The 19,586-nt window shown below is 35.7% G+C and overlaps 1 protein-coding gene and 1 long non-coding RNA gene across 3 annotated transcripts; both read left to right on the top strand.

The window, feature by feature from the left end:
• The first annotated feature begins 1,044 nt into the window (after positions 1-1,044).
• On the top strand, positions 1,045-3,034 carry ptges3l (prostaglandin E synthase 3 like). The gene is made up of 7 exons (XM_052570553.1): positions 1,045-1,335; positions 1,495-1,608; positions 1,811-1,877; positions 2,115-2,213; positions 2,306-2,395; positions 2,529-2,588; positions 2,688-3,034. The coding sequence occupies exons 1-7, from the start codon at positions 1,307-1,309 to the stop codon at positions 2,694-2,696; spliced, it is 468 nt and encodes a 155-aa protein (XP_052426513.1). The 5' UTR covers positions 1,045-1,306; the 3' UTR covers positions 2,697-3,034.
• A 5,999-nt stretch (positions 3,035-9,033) lies between these two features.
• On the top strand, positions 9,034-19,271 carry LOC127969005 (uncharacterized). 2 transcript variants are annotated; one of them, XR_008156206.1, is made up of 4 exons: positions 9,034-9,144; positions 17,810-17,923; positions 18,067-18,784; positions 18,905-19,271. It is a non-coding gene; the product is annotated as an uncharacterized LOC127969005 (long non-coding RNA). The 2 variants fall into 2 exon arrangements; XR_008156205.1 differs by having other exon boundaries at positions 9,070-9,470.
• Positions 19,272-19,586: the final 315 nt, after the last annotated feature.

The raw sequence follows: 19,586 nt of genomic DNA, 5'->3' as shown, positions 1-19,586 counted from the left end.
GCTAAGATGTAAAGTCGTGTGTACAACAACCTTTTGAATAGATGCTATGCGAAAATGTGTTTTAGACGTAATTTTGTGTGATTAATTTATTATACTAGCTCGATATTATTTGCACAAGTTAAAAGGACTGACATTTGTTTTCAACTAATGCATTCTTTAAAGATTATTTCTCATGTTTACATCATGTTATAAAGATTATTTCTCATGTTTACGTCCTTTTATGTTCTCGTGAAATAAGTGCTGTATTTAAATGTTTAAAGAATATAACAAAGACGTAACTGTGAGTTTAAATTTGGTTCCACATTGCAAAATATCATATTTGTATTTTTCTGCTAGTAACCATGTTGTCGATCTTGTTGTCAATTTTCTTGTTTTGCATTGTAATTTTTTTTATTCATAAATCAACATTTCTCAAATACATTACGTAGATTTGATGTCTTTCTTGCAGAGATTTTGCTTATCGATAAATCTCTTAAACACATTGATAATAATAAGAATAACAAGTTTATTAAAGCTTATTTAAAAAAAGTTTTTTTTTTTTTTTGTCAATGCAGTGCTATTTTGTATTTGTATTAATTTTGTCTTGCAATTAATAATAATAATTAAAAAAAAAAATTAAACATTGTAAAATATCGACATAACGTAGGCCACACAAATTCCACAGATGGCGCTGCAGACGCATTAAATATGCATCGAGGCCATTATTAATGACATTCATGAAGCTGGATTCAGCAACATCAGCTCTATGGGAAAGACCAGAATCCTTCAAGATTACAGATCCTCAAAAAAAAAAAAAAAAATACCTTGTTTGTGATAAGAATAAGCCTATGTGCAAAGAATTGAATGACTTTTTATGGTGAGTTCAAATTTTCAGCTTCACCTGTAAGATTTGATCTGTAAGACAAAAATATATGAACAAAACTGAAATGTTTTATGCTCAAGTAAACCTTTGGTTGAGGTTTGCATCTGTTTCTCTGTCAGATTCTTACCCCTCCTCCTCAGACACGAGGTGTGAAAGGGAATATCACGGTCTGGGTGAGGGTAGAAACGACAGTGATTTTCCTGAATGTTCCACCAGCGCCTTTAAATGGAAAGAGCAGGGGGTGAAGTGGTGTGTTGCTCTCCAGCAGCTGATACCATCCATCCTAAAAATAGAGCCAACCACAGACATACTAAGCTCTCTCCAGTCAGTTCTGTCTTCTTTAAAACTAGGTCTTCTTTTTAAAAGTAAAGAAAACCACATAATCTATTAACCGTTTAAATATTTACACCGGGAACTACAGGAACAACTCTACGGGACTTAAAAATGCCAAAGATTGTGAGACCAGAGAATTGGTAGGTGTGGACACCAGGGCTTGTTTGAAATGGTAGAAGCCGCATGCTGATGTCTTTGAATAATTTTTGCAATGAACTCTTCACTTAGACTAAAATATTTCTTTTATTTACTTTAGATCAGACATATTTTGTCTAAACTGGTTCTTTTAATTTCTTTAGTCAACCAGCCAAAACACTGTGGTACGACCGGAAAAAGTATTTGACTATCAACTTTGTGGTTCAAAACCCCAAAGATGTTCAAGTAGATATCCAGGACACGAAAATAATTTTAAGGTAAGAAAAGGATTTCTGATATTTATTCTATCAAATATATTTGATTATTTTTGTGTTTCTCAGTAATATCCCATAGGGATCCCATAGCAACAAACAAACTCTCAGATTGGGGGCTTTACTTCTCTAATAACATCAGCTAGATAATGTATTTCGAAACAAGTAAGCAAATGTGTAAAATGTATAATATTTCCCTATTTTTCAGCTGTAAAGACATAGATGACAACAATATCTACAATGAGATTGAATTTTATGACCGAGTATTTAAATCTGTAAGTATTTTACCGTTCAGTTTGTGATTTGAACCCTCACGTTTGTAATATTTCGATGGCATATTACATGCACTTTTAAACCTGTTATTGTGTTTTATTGGAGGTAACCAACAGAAGAAATGTTAAAGTCTTATTTTGTTGTGACCATACATCATGATTCATGAAATGTGTAAATGATGCTAAATGTCTTGACATTTCATCAGTGTCTTAAACCGCTCCCTTGAAATGATCTTTTAGGATTCAAGGGAGAAAGTCTTTGACCGGACAATTAATGTCTTGATAAGGAAAGTGAAGGAAAATGTGGCATGGCCTCGGCTCCAGAAAGATCTTGCAAAGGTATCTATCCGTCCATCCATCTATCCATCCATACATCGATTGTTCTATCGTTCTATCTGTTGTGCTCTTGTCATTTTTTCTTGTCTTTTCAGCCCGCATGGCTGTTAGTAGACTTTGATAACTGGAGGGACTGGGAACATGAAGAGGAAGAGGGCATGGCAGAATATGAAGATTATGTGGATGTAAGTCCATTCATCTGTTTGAATAGGGTGATGCAACACCTGTTATCATTTTTCAGCACAGACACAGGATGTTTAAGCATGTTGAGATAAACTATTTTTTTATGTAAAATATAATAACTCTTTTGGAATGCAGATGCTTAATGATATGAAGAACAAAGGAGAGCCTCCTGCCATGGATGACCTGGACGATCTTGTAAGTTCCTGAAACAGTATCACATGATTATGTAGTCTTCTTTAGTTATTTCATTTCAGTTTTGAGGTCATGATATTACTTTTCTTTTCTTCTTTACAGAGTGACTGAGCGTGCACCAATGCCCAAGATGAACCATTACAGTTTTCTAAAATGTTATATGAGCAGTAAAAGCCAAGTCACATTGCCCTGATAAATTATCATTATATACCGCCATTGAGATTGTGAGCTAGACTTATATGTATGACATAGATGTTTTTTTAACCTTTAATTTAATTTTATTTTGTTTTTGATCTTGTTTTTAATTTTATTTATATCCTTGCAAAAAGAATCATCCTTGCATTGTCAGAAACTACATTCGATGTGTATTTTCTCTTTGTGATTTAATGATGTTTTTCATATGCTGTATATGTATGTGTTTTCTATATTAAAGGGTTCGAAATCTGTAATGAAGTGGTATTTTTCATATGTGTTTGTTTATACAGTATTGTTCAAAATAATAGCAGTACAATGTGACTAACCAGAATAATCAAGGTTTTTCGTATATTTTTTTATTGTTACGTGGCAAACAAGTTACCAGTAGGTTCAGTAGATTCTCAGAAAACAAATGAGACCCAGCATTCATGATATGCACGCTCTTAAGGCTGTGCAATTGGGCAATTAGTTGAATTAGTTGAAAGGGGTGTGTTCAAAAAAATAGCAGTGTGGCATTCAATCACTGAGGTCATCGATTTTGTGAAGAAACAGGTGTGAATCAGGTGGCCCCTATTTAAGGATGAAGCCAACACTTGTTGAACATGCATTTGAAAGCTGAGGAAAATGGGTCGTTCAAGACATTGTTCAGAAGAACAGCGTACTTTGATTAAAAAGTTGATTAGAGAGGGGAAAACCTATAAAGAGGTGCAAAAAATGATAGGCTGTTCAGCTAAAATGATCTCCAATGCCTTAAAATGGAGAGCAAAACCAGAGAGACGTGGAAGAAAACGGAAGACAACCATCAAAATGGATAGAAGAATAACCAGAATGGCAAAGGCTCAGCCAATGATCACCTCCAGGATGATCAAAGACAGTCTGGAGTTACCTGTAAGTACTGTGACAGTTAGAAGACGTCTGTGTGAAGCTAATCTATTTTCAAGAATCCCCCACAAAGTCCCTCTGTTAAAAAAAAGGCATGTGCAGAAGAGGTTACAATTTGCCAAAGAACACATCAACTGGCCTAAAGAGAAATGGAGGAACATTTTGTGGACTGATGAGAGTAAAATTGTTGTTTTTGGGTCCAAGGGCCACAGGCAGTTTGTGAGACGACCCCCAAACTCTGAATTCAAGCCACAGTACACAGTGAAGACAGTGAAGCATGGAGGTGCAAGCATCATGATATGGGCATGTTTCTCCTACTATGGTGTTGGGCCTATTTATCGCATACCAGGGATCATGGATCAGTTTGCATATGTTAAAATACTTGAAGAGGTCATGTTGCCCTATGCTGAAGAGGACATGCCCTTGAAATGGTTGTTTCAACAAGACAATAACCCAAAACACACTAGTAAACGGGCAAAGTCTTGGTTCCAAACCAACAAAATTAATGTTATGGAGTGGCCAGCCCAATCTCCAGACCTTAATCCAATTGAGAACTTGTGGGGTGATATCAAAAATGCTGTTTCTGAAGCAAAACCAAGAAATGTGAATGAATTGTGTAATGTTGTTAAAGAATCATGGAGTGGAATAACAGCTGAGAGGTGCCACAAGTTGGTTGACTCCATGCCACACAGATGTCAAGCAGTTTTAAAAAACTGTGGTCATACAACTAAATATTAGTTTAGTGATTCACAGGATTGCTAAATCCCAGAAAAAAAAAATGTTTGTACAAAATAGTTTTGAGTTTGTACAGTCAAAGGTAGACACTGCTATTTTTTTGAACACACCCCTTTCAACTAATTGCCCAATTGCACAGCCTTAAGAGCGTGCATATCATGAATGCTGGGTCTTGTTTGTTTTCTGACAATCTACTGAACCTACTGGTAACTTGTTTGCCACGTAGCAATAAAAAATATACTAAAAACCTTGATTATTCTGGTTAGTCACATTGTACTGCTATTATTTTGAACAATACTGTATAAGGATCATACAATGCTTATCCAAAGAAATAACTTGACCTGTAAGAAAAACTAAATTATAAAATGTTATATTTATCAAAGTATTATTATCATTATCTTGTATAATATGTAAAAAGGAATAGTTCACCCTCAAATGTATTTTGTTTTAGAAAATTGCTCACCCTCAGGCTATCCGAGATGTACGAGTTGGTTTCTTGCATAAGAACAAAGCTTTACATGAAGTGACGTGACATTCAGCCAAGTATGGTGACCCATACTCGGAATTTGTGCTCTGCATTTAACCCATCCGAAGTGCACACACACAGAACAGTGAACACACACACCCGGAGCAGTGGGAGGTTCAAAGCCTTGCTCAAGGGCACCTAAGTCGTGGTATTGAAGGTGGAGAGAGAACTGTACATGCATCCCCCCCACCTACAATTCCTGCCGGCCCGAGACTAGAACTCACAACCTTTTGATTGCAAGTCCGACTCTCTAACCAGTAGGCCACAACTTCCCCAAATTGCACACCAATAGATTCTCTGCAGTAAATGGGTGCCGTCAGAATGAGAGTTCAAACAACTGAAAAAAAAGTAATCCACACCACTCCTCTATAGTGAAAAACTCCCTCTTGTTTTCTCACATCAGTATCCACCAACATGTTTGTTTGGAACTGTTTTCACATGTAATGGTACTTGATCTATGCATATTTCTCTCCTGATTCAGATGATAAAACTTTTATATATTTTTTTTAAACTGAGGACTCTTAGTTTGGCTGGAAGTTATAATATTACAATGTTTTTATCAGCTGTTTAAACCCTCTCCGTTCCAAATTCCAAAACATGCAATCTATTGCCTGTGCTCCTGCAAGCACAGCAGGGCAGGTCTGTGAGGACGACTCTTGCTCAAGTCTTCTTATACAGCAGGATTGTGCCATGTTCGTTCAACTACATCAGCTGGCAAAGGTGACCCCCTCGACTTAGGCCAAGTGGACCTGTGTGTGTGTGTGTGTGCATGTAAAAGTCTTTGCCATTTTATTATAGATCATTCATGCAGCAGAGCGGAAAACAGGTCAAGCAGTCATTAACCTTATACCTCTCTTTAACAGACTCTTGGTATCATTGTGCATGCAGAAGTCCATTGGCCAAATCTTGTTTATCAGTGCGTACAAAGAGGAAGAGACCCACTCAAGACTCTGAACTGCAGTGATAAAAAAAAGATAAGTAGGAAATGATTGCTGAGGTGAAAGCTAAATATCATAAGATTACAATGCTAGTGTATCGTGATTTCTTGCAGCATTTTAAATTCTGCCATCTCATTCCAAACCTGAATGACTTTCTTTCTTTTATGGAATACAAAAGAAGATATTTGGAAGAATATGCTGATTGTTCTTTTAAATACATTTACATTTACAGTACAATGAATGGTGAATGAAGCTTTTAAGGACACAAAGTCACGATAAGAGCATCATGAACGCAGCAAATCCAACTTTTCCACTATATTCCAAGTTGTCTGGAGTCAAACAATATCTTTGTGTTTAAAGTTGTTTGAAATATTAACGTTTGAAATAACTATTTTCTATTTGAATATATTTAAAAATGTCATTTATTCCTGTGATCAAAGCTGAATTTCAGCATCATAACTCCAGTCTTCAGTGTCACATGATTCTTCAGTAATCACTCTAATTGCTAATTTGCTGATTGGATTATTACTGATGCTTAGTTATTAAATAACTGTTCTTATTATAATCAATGTTAAAAACCGTTTTTGCTACTTGATATTTTGTGGAAAAACTAAAGCTGTTGTTTGATGTTTATTCACTTAAAAATTCTAAATAGCAACTTCATTATTAGAAATGTGCAATTACATATATATATTAAAATACATGACATACCTGCGTTTCAATAAGACTGACATGAAAAAATATTTTAGTTTAATATAACATTGGGCATTAGACTAACCAGATTTAAAAAAACAATAGATGTAATTATGAAATTACATATAAAGATACTGATGTCCTAATTCGGTCCGAAAAGCACTTTAAAGGGGGGGTGAAATGCTCGTTTTCACTCAATATCCTGTTAATCTTGAGTACCTATAGAGTAGTACTGCATCCTTCATAACTCCAAAAAGTCTTTAGTTTTATTATATTCATAAGAGAAAGATAGTCTGTACCGATTTTTCCCGGAAAAACACGAGCGTCTGGAGGCGTGACGTGTGGGCGGAGCTAAAGAATCACGAGCGCGAATAGGCTTTTGCGTTGAGAGCATGTGGAAACTGTGACATTACCGTGAGGGAAAAACCATCATCCAAAACAAACCATGGCTTACGAGATTCAGCCATTTATTTATGATCCAGAATCAGATCCCGAGGCTGAAACTGAACGAGAGCAGCAGCAGCAACAACTCGCTCCGAGTGGGGCTCGAACCCGGGTCTCTGGCATGGGAGGGGACGCACTAACAAGGAGGCAGAGATATTTTAAGCAGTTTTACTCACCGCCTGTGATTCCAACACACGATCGTGACCCTTTTCCATTGGGATTGCATCATCCTTAAGAAATAAACGATACGCAAATCCGTCGTCAAACTGGGCCTTGTTTGTAAAACAAGCATCTTCGAAATGCAGGGAACAAACAAAAACACTTGCACAACTCCGTTGATGCTCTGTAAAAATAAACTCCATCCACTGGTCCCTTAATGCTGTTTTTTTTTTTTTTGGTAATCTGTGCAGGGTTGTCTTGCCCTGGCAACCAAAAACACACTTCTTTTGTGACATTTCACAACACTCTCGCTCTGATCAGTGAATCGCTCTGATCAGTGAATGTCTGTGCTCTCAGTGCTCTGCTATACGGGAGCGCGCGCTCTTCTGGCAGAAGTGCCTTAGGACCCATATAAGGAAATTCCGCTCCATCTAACGTCACACAGAGCCATACTCGAAAAAAACTTTCCATAACTTGTGACAAACGGGAAGGAGTATTTTGGGAACAAAAATACTCCTTCAAACGTACAACTTAATTTTTGAAACGTTGTCCATGTTTAGCATGGGAATTCAACTCTTTAACAGTGTAAAAAACTCAGTATGCATGAAATAGCATTTCACCCCCCCCCCCCCATTAAAGTTTGACTAATTGCATTTAATATAAAGAATTAATTGCATTGTAAATAACATGAAACCTTTACATTCAGTTCACACTTAAGCATATTTTTTTTCAAGTAAATAGTTTTTCCTTAGCATGCTAATGTGTAGGCTACTTCTTTTTCCCAAGGGTGCATGGAAGCACCAATCACCATCTGACAGAAGAAATAGTTTTACAGGTTTAGCATGACGTGACGGTGCATCTCAATGCAAGAATTTTTGCTTTAGCTACTATACCTAAATATTTTGAGGCTTTGTGTGGACACAGATATTTCCAACCCATTCTCACTCCAAAGGCGTCAAAAACCGAAGCATGGTCAAGCGCCCCTAGCGTCACTTTTATGACGCCAAATGTGCCTCTCGGCGTCGAATATCGAAGCACTACGACCTTCATTGCTTTCAATGGGAAACTTTTGGCGTCAGAATTCGACACGAGGACAGGAGATGTTTATCGCTATGAAATCACGTTCAAGAAGTCTCAGCACACATCGCGATACTTGCTATCAGTTCCACAGTTTGGGTGAGTAGTCGTAAATACGCTCTTTTAATGCCTTTTATAAAATGTATTCTGTCTTATTTATTAATCAGATTAGTGCCATATGTTTAATCGCTGTATTATATCGGTCATCCGCGGCTGTCTTTGAGTTTCATTGCGTTTAAATAAATGAACACAGCTGCTAATTAGTCTGATTAAACTCTATCTGTCACCTGACGTGCCATAGACCTTCGAACAGTTTTATATTATTATTAATTTCAGGATTAATGATGTAAGTTGTATTTGTAGTAAAATCATGGTAATCACGACACTTACAATAGTAATAAATGAAATGTGAAGTTAAAACACAGTAAACTGGACATTAGTAACTGTAACTGTAGTTTTACTATGGTATATTAATAATCAATACAACAATACAATAATCACCAAACCAGCTATGTTTGTATCACTGTAATGTTAGTGTTTTTATGTGCTTTTATATGACAGATATCACAGTAATCATATGTTCTGTACCATGCTTTTAATACCTTTTAATGTAAATCCAAAAAAAAAAAAAATCAAATTAAAAATAAATAATAAAACATGCATTTTTCCATCTTGCAGTTCTTTCATATCAGTTTATATATATATATTTATTATATCTAAATATTTTGCTCACAGATCATTATTAACATTCTGTATATAATTCAATTTTATTTACTCTCCCCTTTTTATTATTTTTATTTTTATTTTTAGCTGAAAAGACGTAAAGGCAGTCAGCCCAGTGGTGTTTCTGGAGAGGGTTTCCTTCAGAAATGGAGAAGACCGAAAGCTGCGGAGGCAGATATTTGCAGCAGTAAGTCTGTGATAGTTTGTCCCTTTTATCAAACATTCCTGCTGTTATAATTTGTACAGCATTTGTTGTTTCTTAAACTGTTGCACTGTCCAAATACCCACACTTGCCATCTTTGCACTTGACCACTTGATTACTTATTTGAAGTCTTTCCTGTATTTGGCCTAGTGTTCGAGTGAGCATGATAACCACAAGTGTGTGTCGAACTTTTCATGACCTGATGACTGTGTTTCCCAATCCTGATCCTGGAGAACCCCAGCACTGCACGGTTTTGGTGTCTCTCTTATCTGCCTTGGAGTCTTCACTGATGAGCTGATGAGTTGAATCAGGTGTGTTTGATCAGGGAGACATCTCAAATGTGCAGTGTTGGGGTTCTCCAGGACCAGGATTGGGAGCCACTGCCTTATGGGACACTTATGTGTTTACAGAGATTTTTAATAACTAATTATCAATATTTCACATACTGTACATTGGACAGCTTCCCATGACCTCTTGTGAGATCTCGGCAAAAAGTCTGACGATTTATTCCAAAACATGATGCATGATGGGATACACTAAGCTTTGTATAGTGCTCCGGAGCAGTATTGGAGAGGTTTAGTGTGTGTTAAGGACGCTGTGCTTTGGCATTATTAAGACCGGGGACAGTCTCGTTCACACACTGTCACGTACACTGTAACGGATTTTTGTAATTTGAACAGTATTTTACTGTAATATGTACAGTATAATACTGTTACATGTGCCAACAGTATAATACTGTAAATAGCAAAGGATTATGGGAAAATATACGTTTAGTACTGTAATCATTCTCTACTGTAAATCGATTTACAGTAGCGACAATGCCCGCGAAAAAACTGACCAATGACAACGGAGACTTCTTTTCAACGGTTTTTTTTTTTCGGTTGGTTGGGACAACTGAGGAAACACTCAACAAAAAGGTTAGTATTGTTTTTGTAATTATTTTATTTAAAACCGAGATATTTTCAAATGCAGTCACTTATTAACAGCAACCTAACAAGAACCAGTGTTGCAAATTGAGTGAGTTGTGAGGACATATTCCTGTAGTCAAGACTTTTTTTCTGCCTGTTTGTCAAGGCCTGAGGTAACATTAATGTTACAATTGTTACTACCGTTATCATTATGACAACTTCAACGGGGTGAATAAAGTTTACATTGACTGATATTTAGTGACACAGAAACAAAATAAGCTTTTTTTAATGCTCCTCTGCCTCTTTAATGTAAATTAGCTAAGCAGGAGGACTCTGTGGAAACTTTACGTTAACAGCAAACTATCTTGACGTACAAAAAGAAAACGTGAGGCAACACTAAAGACGGAGGTTGTATAACAGTATTTTGAAGTGAATATTTCGTTTTCATTTAGTTTTTTGCTGTTAGAACCGCGGAACGTCGGAGGTTTGGAGTTGCTTGGAGTTCTTTTCTGGCGGTTACCGTCATCTGAAGAAACTGGTAAGCTAACAATAATTCAATGAGGAACAGCTGGTGATTATTATACCAACGTTGACTCTTATATTAAAACGTTAACATAATATGAAAACTGTCATTTCTATCTTTAACATACTGTTTAAAAAAGCAGCAGTCAAGATGGTTGCGCAGTTTTGTGTGCGAACACTGCAAGTTATCTGTGCGAACGCATTACAGATTTTACCACCGTATCATAATGCATAGGAACCTGTCTAATTTTAGGTTCAATGGTGGTTTGCCGACTTGTCCTTGTAGTTTTCAGATTCTGTCTGCACTAAAGTCACACATGCTTCGTAAGCACACACAACCAAATAAGGTTAACTGCAGACCTGCTCAAACGGATGCTGTGATTTGTCAGGTTGTGGGATGCGAGCATACTGTACACCCCCAAATTTTCCTAGCTTCTGCGTCCATTTAAATTGGCATATAAGAGATGGGGAAAACGTTACCTGCCCCTTTCCCAACTGTGAAAAACATTTTCATGTAAAATCATCTTTCACATCTCACATAAGCAGAAAACACAGAGAATCTTTGGAGAACCCTGTAATAATAGATGCTGATGCATCAAACTGTAGACATGACAGTGACATCCATGATGACAATGACATCCATGATGACATTGTTGTGCATTCTGAGGTTGATGATAATTGCAATGATAAAGACGAGCATCCGACGAGCTGGATGGCGCATTGAATGGCAGACACCGCCGTCGGTGTATGAATGAGTGAGTGGATGGGTGAATGTGAGGCAACTTGTAAAGCGCTTTGGATGGCCATGTGGTCTGTTGAAAGCGCTATATAAATGCAGTCCATTTACCATTTTAAAGAAACATTTTTGACAGAAGACATATTTCAAGAGGAATTTTAATTATGTGGCACCTGAACAGGTGTATCTAGGTAAAAATTCCAAAGGAAAGGACTGCTTTTTGCAGGATGTTCCAGTAAATGAGACCCTCAAAGCACTTTTGAGCCCTTGAGTCAGTCAAAGCACAGTACATTGATGCAAAGACACACAGATCAGATGACCCACATTTACTGGAGGATGTAAGAGATGGCAGGATTATAGTTTCTTAAGACATTTCTAAAAGACTATTACTGTTTTTGTATTCATATGTCATGCATTTGAGGTACACTTTAATTTTCATCATCATTTATGATCAAACTTCTATTTTGCAAGATAGGCAGACATAGATATCACAAAGTGACATATGCTTATAAAGCACATTGAGAAGTATTTTAAAACAAGATGCAAGTATGTTCTCTATATATGTAATTAATTTCTCCCAACCTTTTGTTAATTGCTCTACTTTTAGGTCACTGCAACTCCAACAGATGGAGAGAGAAGCCTCTCTCTGCCCAGTACCCCAAGACTGATTGCACTTGGTAAGTCTATTAAAAAGCTTTTTTGATACTACGGATGAGATTAAAGTTGGTCAACATCTACCAGCAGACAGATACCCGAGAGCTGACTGAATGTCTGCTCTTGTGTCAACACAACATGCATGCATCGCGGTGCTCTTGTGAACATGTGTTGCAGATTAATATTTTGTAAATAAAGTGGTAAATTATGTTTAATTATTTTAGGCAGCAGCCAATCCAACCAGGCTGTACATCACAAGCTCTTATCCTAAAGCTTTTAGGCTGCATTTATTTGATCAGAAACACAGTCATATTTTTAAATATGATTGCAATTTAAAATAACTGTTTTGTATTTAAATATATTTTAAAATGTTATGTATTCCTTTTTTCATTACTCCATTCTTCAGTGTCACTTGATTCTTCAGAAATCTTTGTAATATCGTACCCTTGGAATTATAAGGTTCTATCTGACATTTTTGTCAAAATTTAGTTATTTACATATTTTTATTCTGTGGCCACTTCTTTACATTATATGATGTAGTTTTTTTAAGTTATGTACATTTTGGAACATTTTATTTAGAAAATAAAAAGGTGCTTTCTACATGGAATGCAAAAAATTTAAAGCTCAATATCTCAAAACTGCTCAGAACGCAGATAGAACCTTATAATTCCAAGGGGACGATATGTTGACTTTCTGCTCAAGAAACATTTAAATTAAAATTAAAAACAATAATTTTAATTTGACGCGTGTGAAACACTGCAAAAGACTTGAGTGTAGTAGTCATATGTCTTTCTCTAGCACATTTTAAACAAGTAAAATATCCATTTTCAACTTTACATACACATCATGACATGACATTGTGTATGTGAGTGAGTGGCGTTCACACCAAATGCGAAAAGAGCGTCTGGCGCAAGTGATTTTCATGTTAAAGGGATAGTTCACCCAAAAATCTAAATTATGTCATTAATGACTCCCCCTCATGTCATTCCAAACCCGTGAGACCTCCTTTTATCTTCAGAACACAGTTTAAGATATTTTAGATTTAGTCAGAGAGCTCTCAGTCCCTCCATTGAAGCTGTGTGTACGGTCTACTGTCCATGTCCAGAAAGGTAAGAAAAACATCATCAAAGTAGTCCATGTGACATCAGAGGGTCAGTTAGAATATTCTGAAGCATTGAAAATACATTTTGGTCCAAAAATAGCAAAAACTATGACTTTATTCAGCATTGTCTTCTCTTCCGTATATGTTGTGTGAGAGAGTTCAAAACAAAGCAGTTTGTGATATCTGGTTCGCAAACGAATCATTCGATGTAACCAGATCTTTCTGAACCAGTTCAACAGATCGAACTGAATCTTTTAAATGGTTCCAATATGCATAATCCACAAATGACTTGCGTGTTAATTTATTTAATGTGGCTGACACTCCCTCTGAGTTCAAACAAACCAATATCCCGGAGTAATTCATTTACTCAAACAGTACACTGACTGAACTGCTGTGAAGAGAGAACTGAAGATGTTTTAAAATTAATTTAAAACAGTTAGAAAATGATTTTACATAACATAGAATAAAAAAACAGTGAAAATATAGTGCAATCAGTTCGGACATTGCACAGTGCTCATTCAATAAATGCACAGCTAAACAGATGAGTTTTAAGTCTAGATTTAAATGTGACTAGTGTTTTAGCACATCTGATCCCTTCTGGAAGCTGATTCCAACTGAGGGCAGCATAGTAACTAAAGGAGGACTCCCCTTGTTTTGTGTGAACCCTTGGTATTTCTAACTGACTCGATCCTAGTGATCTGAGCGGTCTGTTAGGTTTATATTCAGTGAAAATATCTGAAATATATTTCGGTCCTAGGTTATTTAGTTACTTATATACGAGTAAAAGTACTTAAAAATCAATCCTAAATGCAACTGGAAGCCAGTGTAAGGACCTGAGGACTGGTGTGATATGCTCAGATTTTCTGGTTCTAGTCAGAATCCTGGCAGGTTTTGGATGAGCTGCAGCTGTCTAATGGTCTTTTTTTTTCCACTAAACTGCAGTGTTTTGAACTCTCTCACAACAGACACCGAAGAGAAGACAATGCTGAATAAAGTCGTAGTTTTTGCTATTTTTGGACAAAAAAGTATTTTTGATGCTTCAAAAAATTCTAACTGACCCTATGATGTCACACGGACTACTTTGATGATGTTTTTCTTACCTTTCTGCTTCAATGGATAGACTGAGAGCTCTCTGCCTTAATCTAAAATATCTTAAAACTGTGTTCCAAAGATAAACTGAGGTCTCACGGGTTTGGAACAAATTGAGGGTGAGTTATTAATTAATTACGTAATTTAAATTTTTGGGTGAACCATCCCTTTAAGTCAATGCAAAGACGCCGTTTACGTGCATCTGGAGGTCCTGCGGCGCAAGGCGTTTAGCACGGTACGGACGTGCGAATGAGCCGAACTGAGCGTCTGGCGCGATATGTGCGAGTGATTCAAGGGTGAGAGCGTGAAGAGAGAAAGATAATTCTGATTAGTCCTGAGGATATATCATGTTTAGGCTAAAAATAGGTTCAGCGCTTATCGCGGTTTGGAAAGAACCTGCATCTTGCAGTGCATTTTAAACATGGAAATATAGCGATTTGGCAAGAAACGTTGATGGAGCAGCAAATAGGGTCAGTACACAGCAAAATTACAAAACATTGCAAAATTACAAAAAAAAATTTATGGAATTTATCACGTTTTGGAAAAGAGCTTTTCATATATAAATTTTGACTTGACTGACTTATAGGGTTGCCATCCGTCCCTTGAAATACGGAATCGTCCCGCATGTGAGAATAAAATAGCGCGTCCCATTTTGAATCAATACTGGACGTGGTTTGTCCCGTATTTTCCGAGTTGTCTTCAATGCAGCATCTCATGCAGATCATCCCACCGGCATTCTGTGAATACTCGTCCTATTCTGCCCCTGATTGGGTAATACTCACTGCCATCATTGGATTGATTGGTTTGTTTCAGGTTCACAGCCAATCATAGTCAGTGGAGGGCGGGTCTCTTGGCAGAGAGTCGATTTGAAAGAATGGTGGAAGCTGCTCCAGATAATTTTTTAAACACATTTTAAAGTTTTACCGATTTGTTTATTACGGTTAAGGTGTACAGTCAGACACATAAGCATTATTTTAATAAGAGATAAGAGAGATATATTTAATAATTAAAATACAGTGCCTATGTGAAGCAAATAAACAACTAATTTAAATGATTGCATTCTTCAATAGGCTACAGTACAATTAAGAATAGACTATATAAAATAGATTAACTTACCAATAATAAAAAGAAAATAACAATAATTGTGTGTTTTACATGAATTTATAAATGTTTGTAGATCAGTTATTTGTTATGTGGTTTCACTGTTTGGATGGTGTTACTATCTGCAAACAGTGACAAATATTTTATCCAAAATCTGTGTTCACGCCACCTTATACAATTACTAAAGTTCATTAGCAATTAATATTTTTATGAAAACAAGTTGTGATTTACCCTTATTTTTCTGTATTGAAGGTGGCAACCCTACTGACGATTTAAGATTCAAAATCTCTTCAATACAAAAACATTCCCTGTGTGAGTTCCTGTGTTTAACACGAATATCCACTCGATTGCTAATGTGACATTGATTTATACAACAGTTCAACAAACGAAAGGTATTAATATTAAGTGATGTTCATTTTAAACACAGTAATAGTCAGTATTTTTCGATACAAAAAATAGCTCCAACGAAAGCTACTGCAGAACAGCACCACACAGTAGTGTTTGTGAATGAATCTGCGGCTTTGAATAAATTAAGAGAGCCAATAATTCAATGATTCATTGATAATTACAGCCATTTGCTTCCTTACTGAATGAATGAATGCCTCACAAATAAAGATAGTGACTTGTTGCGACGTACTGGGGGTTTTAATTTCATATTTAAAGCATCACTTAGTTTTTACCATCATTGCATATTTCTCTATTTAATTTTTTATATTTTTTATTTAAAGCATTATTTATTTTATAAAAGTATTTGTAAATGTAAAAAAAGCAAATATTAGGAGCAAATATTGACCCTAAGTGAAAAAGGTGTAACTGCAGAGAGGGGTTACGCAGATGGATGTTAAAAGCCTCATGGGGTACTACTCTAAAAAGTTTGAGAACCAGAGCCTAGAGACATCACAACCCAGCATCAACATTCCCAATAAATTATCTAAATTCCCAAACCACTGTTAATTTAAACAGAAAAGCAAAAATAGACTACTATGTTTGATTTGGCATGGCAGAAAGCACGCAAAGAGCTGTCTCTTTATAATCACTAAAAAGTGTCCCTCATTTTAATTGCAACCTCACAAAGGTTCATGATAATCTGTCTAATCTGTTCATAATCTGTCTACAATGTATAATTAATTATTTATTTATATAGTACATATTGCTTTTATTAACATAAAACTGCATATAGCACCATGTTATGACTGTTGGGAAATCAGTGGTTTGATAAATGTGTTTTTTCTTGCTTGCAGGTTCATTCTGAGAATAAACCCTGATGGCACCAAATGCCTAAATCACAAAATCAAAATCACAGATTTTTTGCCGGGCATCTGGAAAAAGGGTGCAGAGAAAAATCGCCAGCCTGAATCCTCTTGTGACATCTTTCATCAGAGAGCTTGTTGAATTCGACTGGCCAAATTATTGAAAGAAAACAAGACTAAAATATGTTTTTACTGTTTGATTTGTTCTGCTTTTCAGAATGTTTTTCAGAAATTTTTAGCCATGTTACAAATACACAGGATGAATTCAAACACATTTGTAGAATGTACTTTTTAAAGTAAATGTTAAATAATGAAATAGTTAAACAATGAAACAGCACATTTTAATGACAAATGTTCATGAGAACTTATGCATTTTTGGGGGAGTAAAAAACGTATAGTTTACAGCTAGTGGTTTTTCATTCGTTAAACATCAGTTACACCTGTTGTTAATTTCATTAATTGGTTCGTCTTTTTATACTCTGTGTTTGGTTTTGTTGCTTTGTTTTCTCAGTATTTTGAGTTCTATATTAAATAAAACTTTGACTGCTGCGATTAGATCAGTTTCATCCAACTTTATTGCAACCTTACCAGTGACATGTAGATTAAAATTTTATTAATTTTGTAACAATAAAGCAAATGAAGCTAGACCAAAATCTACAAAAAAAGTCTGAGTAATATGAAATCAATTCTAGTACTGTAAATAAAAATACAGTACTTGTACTGTAAATAATAATACAATATACAGTATTATTACTGCATATTAAAATACAGTACTTGTACTGTAATTGAAAAATACAGTACTCATACTGTAAATAGTAATACAGTATGCATTATTATTACTGTAAATGGAATTACAGTAATGATACTGTAAACTATTTTACAGTAAGTTACTGGCATCCAGCTGCCAGTAAGTTACTGTAAAATTTACAGCAATCTTTTTACAGTGTACACACACTCTCAAGTGGCCAAGACTGCAAGTGTGGGTATCTGGACAGGGTCAAAGTCTTAAAAATGATCCCTAAACACATCACAGTCTTAATAATCCAGTTTAACACTGTATGATATTGTACAAGCCCCAGGACGGTCTCATCTGACACTATCAAAAGAATTCATATGACTATAGCTTGCTATTAATTACTTGCTTTCAATAATGGATGCATTTAACATTTAATTATACTGCATCTTTACAGAGGTGTAATGTACAAGTTGCACGTAATTAATAATATTTCCTTCTTTCTGTCTTACAGGATTTTTTGCAGATAATCCTAATGCTGTTCTTCTTTTTCAGGTCTAAAATATCAAGCTCAACAACTCACTCAAGAGCCAACCCTCACAAACCTTCCTAAAAACTAAGAGCTATTACTGAGTCTCAGCGAATCTTGCCATGATCAGCTCTTCCCAGGTACATTTGTTTAGAATATTTTTTTTAATCAACATTTACTCCTCAAATGCTCTGGTCTGAATCTTACTTTAAATTAACTTAATTATGTTTAATGAGCAATATTAATTGCACACAGAGTAAGTAGAGATTATCTTGTTTCACAGAAGAGAAGGAAGACCAAGGAAATGATTTGCTCAGGATGAGGAATGAAGACGGCCATCTTGTGCTCAAACAAACAGAAGTCCTCTGGTATGTGTGTGTTGAAGCAATGCTGTGTTATACAACATTTTATGATGATCTCTCACAGAACTGGTCATGTCAGCCTTAATTTCTTTTTTTACTATTACAATTGCAGCATGTTAGCAAAGTGTGACTGGACATTTTTAATATTATGTTTTTAAAAACACACCACCTGTTTTAAGAGTAGACAAGTCTCATGAAATTGGTTTAGTTGATATAAACACCAATTGACATTATTTAATTGTTTTCTAAATGTTATGTTATAAATTGTGAATTGATAGTTGATTGGTTTGAAGCCAGGCCTTACACTGCACAGACTAAAACACATTTGTGAGAGAAGTCAGGAACTTTGGAGAAAGATTCTAGAGGAAAAAAACACATTTACTGCAACAATAGATGAATTCTAGAGTCTCTGAGAACTACACATGCTAATGCAGTCTCATGAGCAAGACCTTTGCCTCTGTAACTTTTTCTTAATTCTTTAATTTTTATTGCAGTATTTTAATTTGTACAGATGATCTCATCAGCCAAATGAGGGGTTTTGACCAAATGATGCTCTTGAAAGGAGTGAAAGAAGAGGATGTGCTAAATTCTCTTCAGAGAAAAAGCTTCTCAAAAGGTCTCAAAACAGCTTGAAGAATGGTAAGTGTACAGTACTACAAGGGTCATAGTTGCTCACACTGCTAAAATCACACAGAACATAAGCTGAGCTCTCTGTCCATTAAACAACTTCATCTGGATTGCTTGTTTCACTTTGACCAGGTCTGGGATCTTAGGACTGAGAGATCCTCTGGCTGAGAACAAGCACATCAGTGCTGGATATCAACCACAAACTGTTTCCAGGCACGAGAGAAGAAGAACACGATGGGGAGATGAAACCAGTTTAGATGTGATGATGGGAATCATTATTTTCTGGAACAGTATCACATGTCTTATATGTATCACATGATCTGCATCACAGTTGACTGGATGGGACTCTGTGACTTTTAAGGACATTTCATCACTCATCTGTGTGAACTGATTAATATATGAGGTTAATGTATTTTTGATGATAATTATTTTCATTGAATCTTATTCGTCTTGATGCTACTTTATCAACTTTATAGTCTATGCTTCAATAAAATGAAAATGGTGAATATTGTGTTCTGAAGATTCTTGGTAAATACATAATTTTACTAGGTAGGCTCATATGTGTTTATTTTAGACTTGGAAAAACAACATTTTAATTATTGAGATTATTTTTTTATTTAAGACATAAACATTTTTGATCGGATTAATAACATCTGGGACATCAGTACACCAGAAAGTAATTTTTTTATATTTTAGTAACAAATATGCAAAATTTTTTGTGAAATAAAGGAAGTTACGAGATTAACTATTCTGCATTACAAGATGGTGCCATGGGCTTTATTGTTACAAACACTTGAGGGATAACTGAGAATGT

This window comes from Carassius gibelio, chromosome B12 (assembly GCF_023724105.1).
Source record: "Carassius gibelio isolate Cgi1373 ecotype wild population from Czech Republic chromosome B12, carGib1.2-hapl.c, whole genome shotgun sequence".
Classification (NCBI taxonomy): domain Eukaryota; kingdom Metazoa; phylum Chordata; class Actinopteri; order Cypriniformes; family Cyprinidae; genus Carassius; species Carassius gibelio.
This window is presented reverse-complemented; position numbering and strand designations above follow the sequence as displayed.

What these genes read in the sequence shown, in the direction of transcription:
- ptges3l (XM_052570553.1), top strand. Translation starts at nt 1,307, where the DNA reads ATGCCAAAGATTGTGAGACCAGAGAATTG. An exon ending in GACACGAAAATAATTTTAAG is followed by an intron (nt 1,609 to 1,810) that starts GTAAGAAAAGGA and finishes CCTATTTTTCAG; the next exon opens with CTGTAAAGACATAGATGACA. An exon ending in AATATGAAGATTATGTGGAT is followed by an intron (nt 2,396 to 2,528) that starts GTAAGTCCATTC and finishes TTTGGAATGCAG; the next exon opens with ATGCTTAATGATATGAAGAA.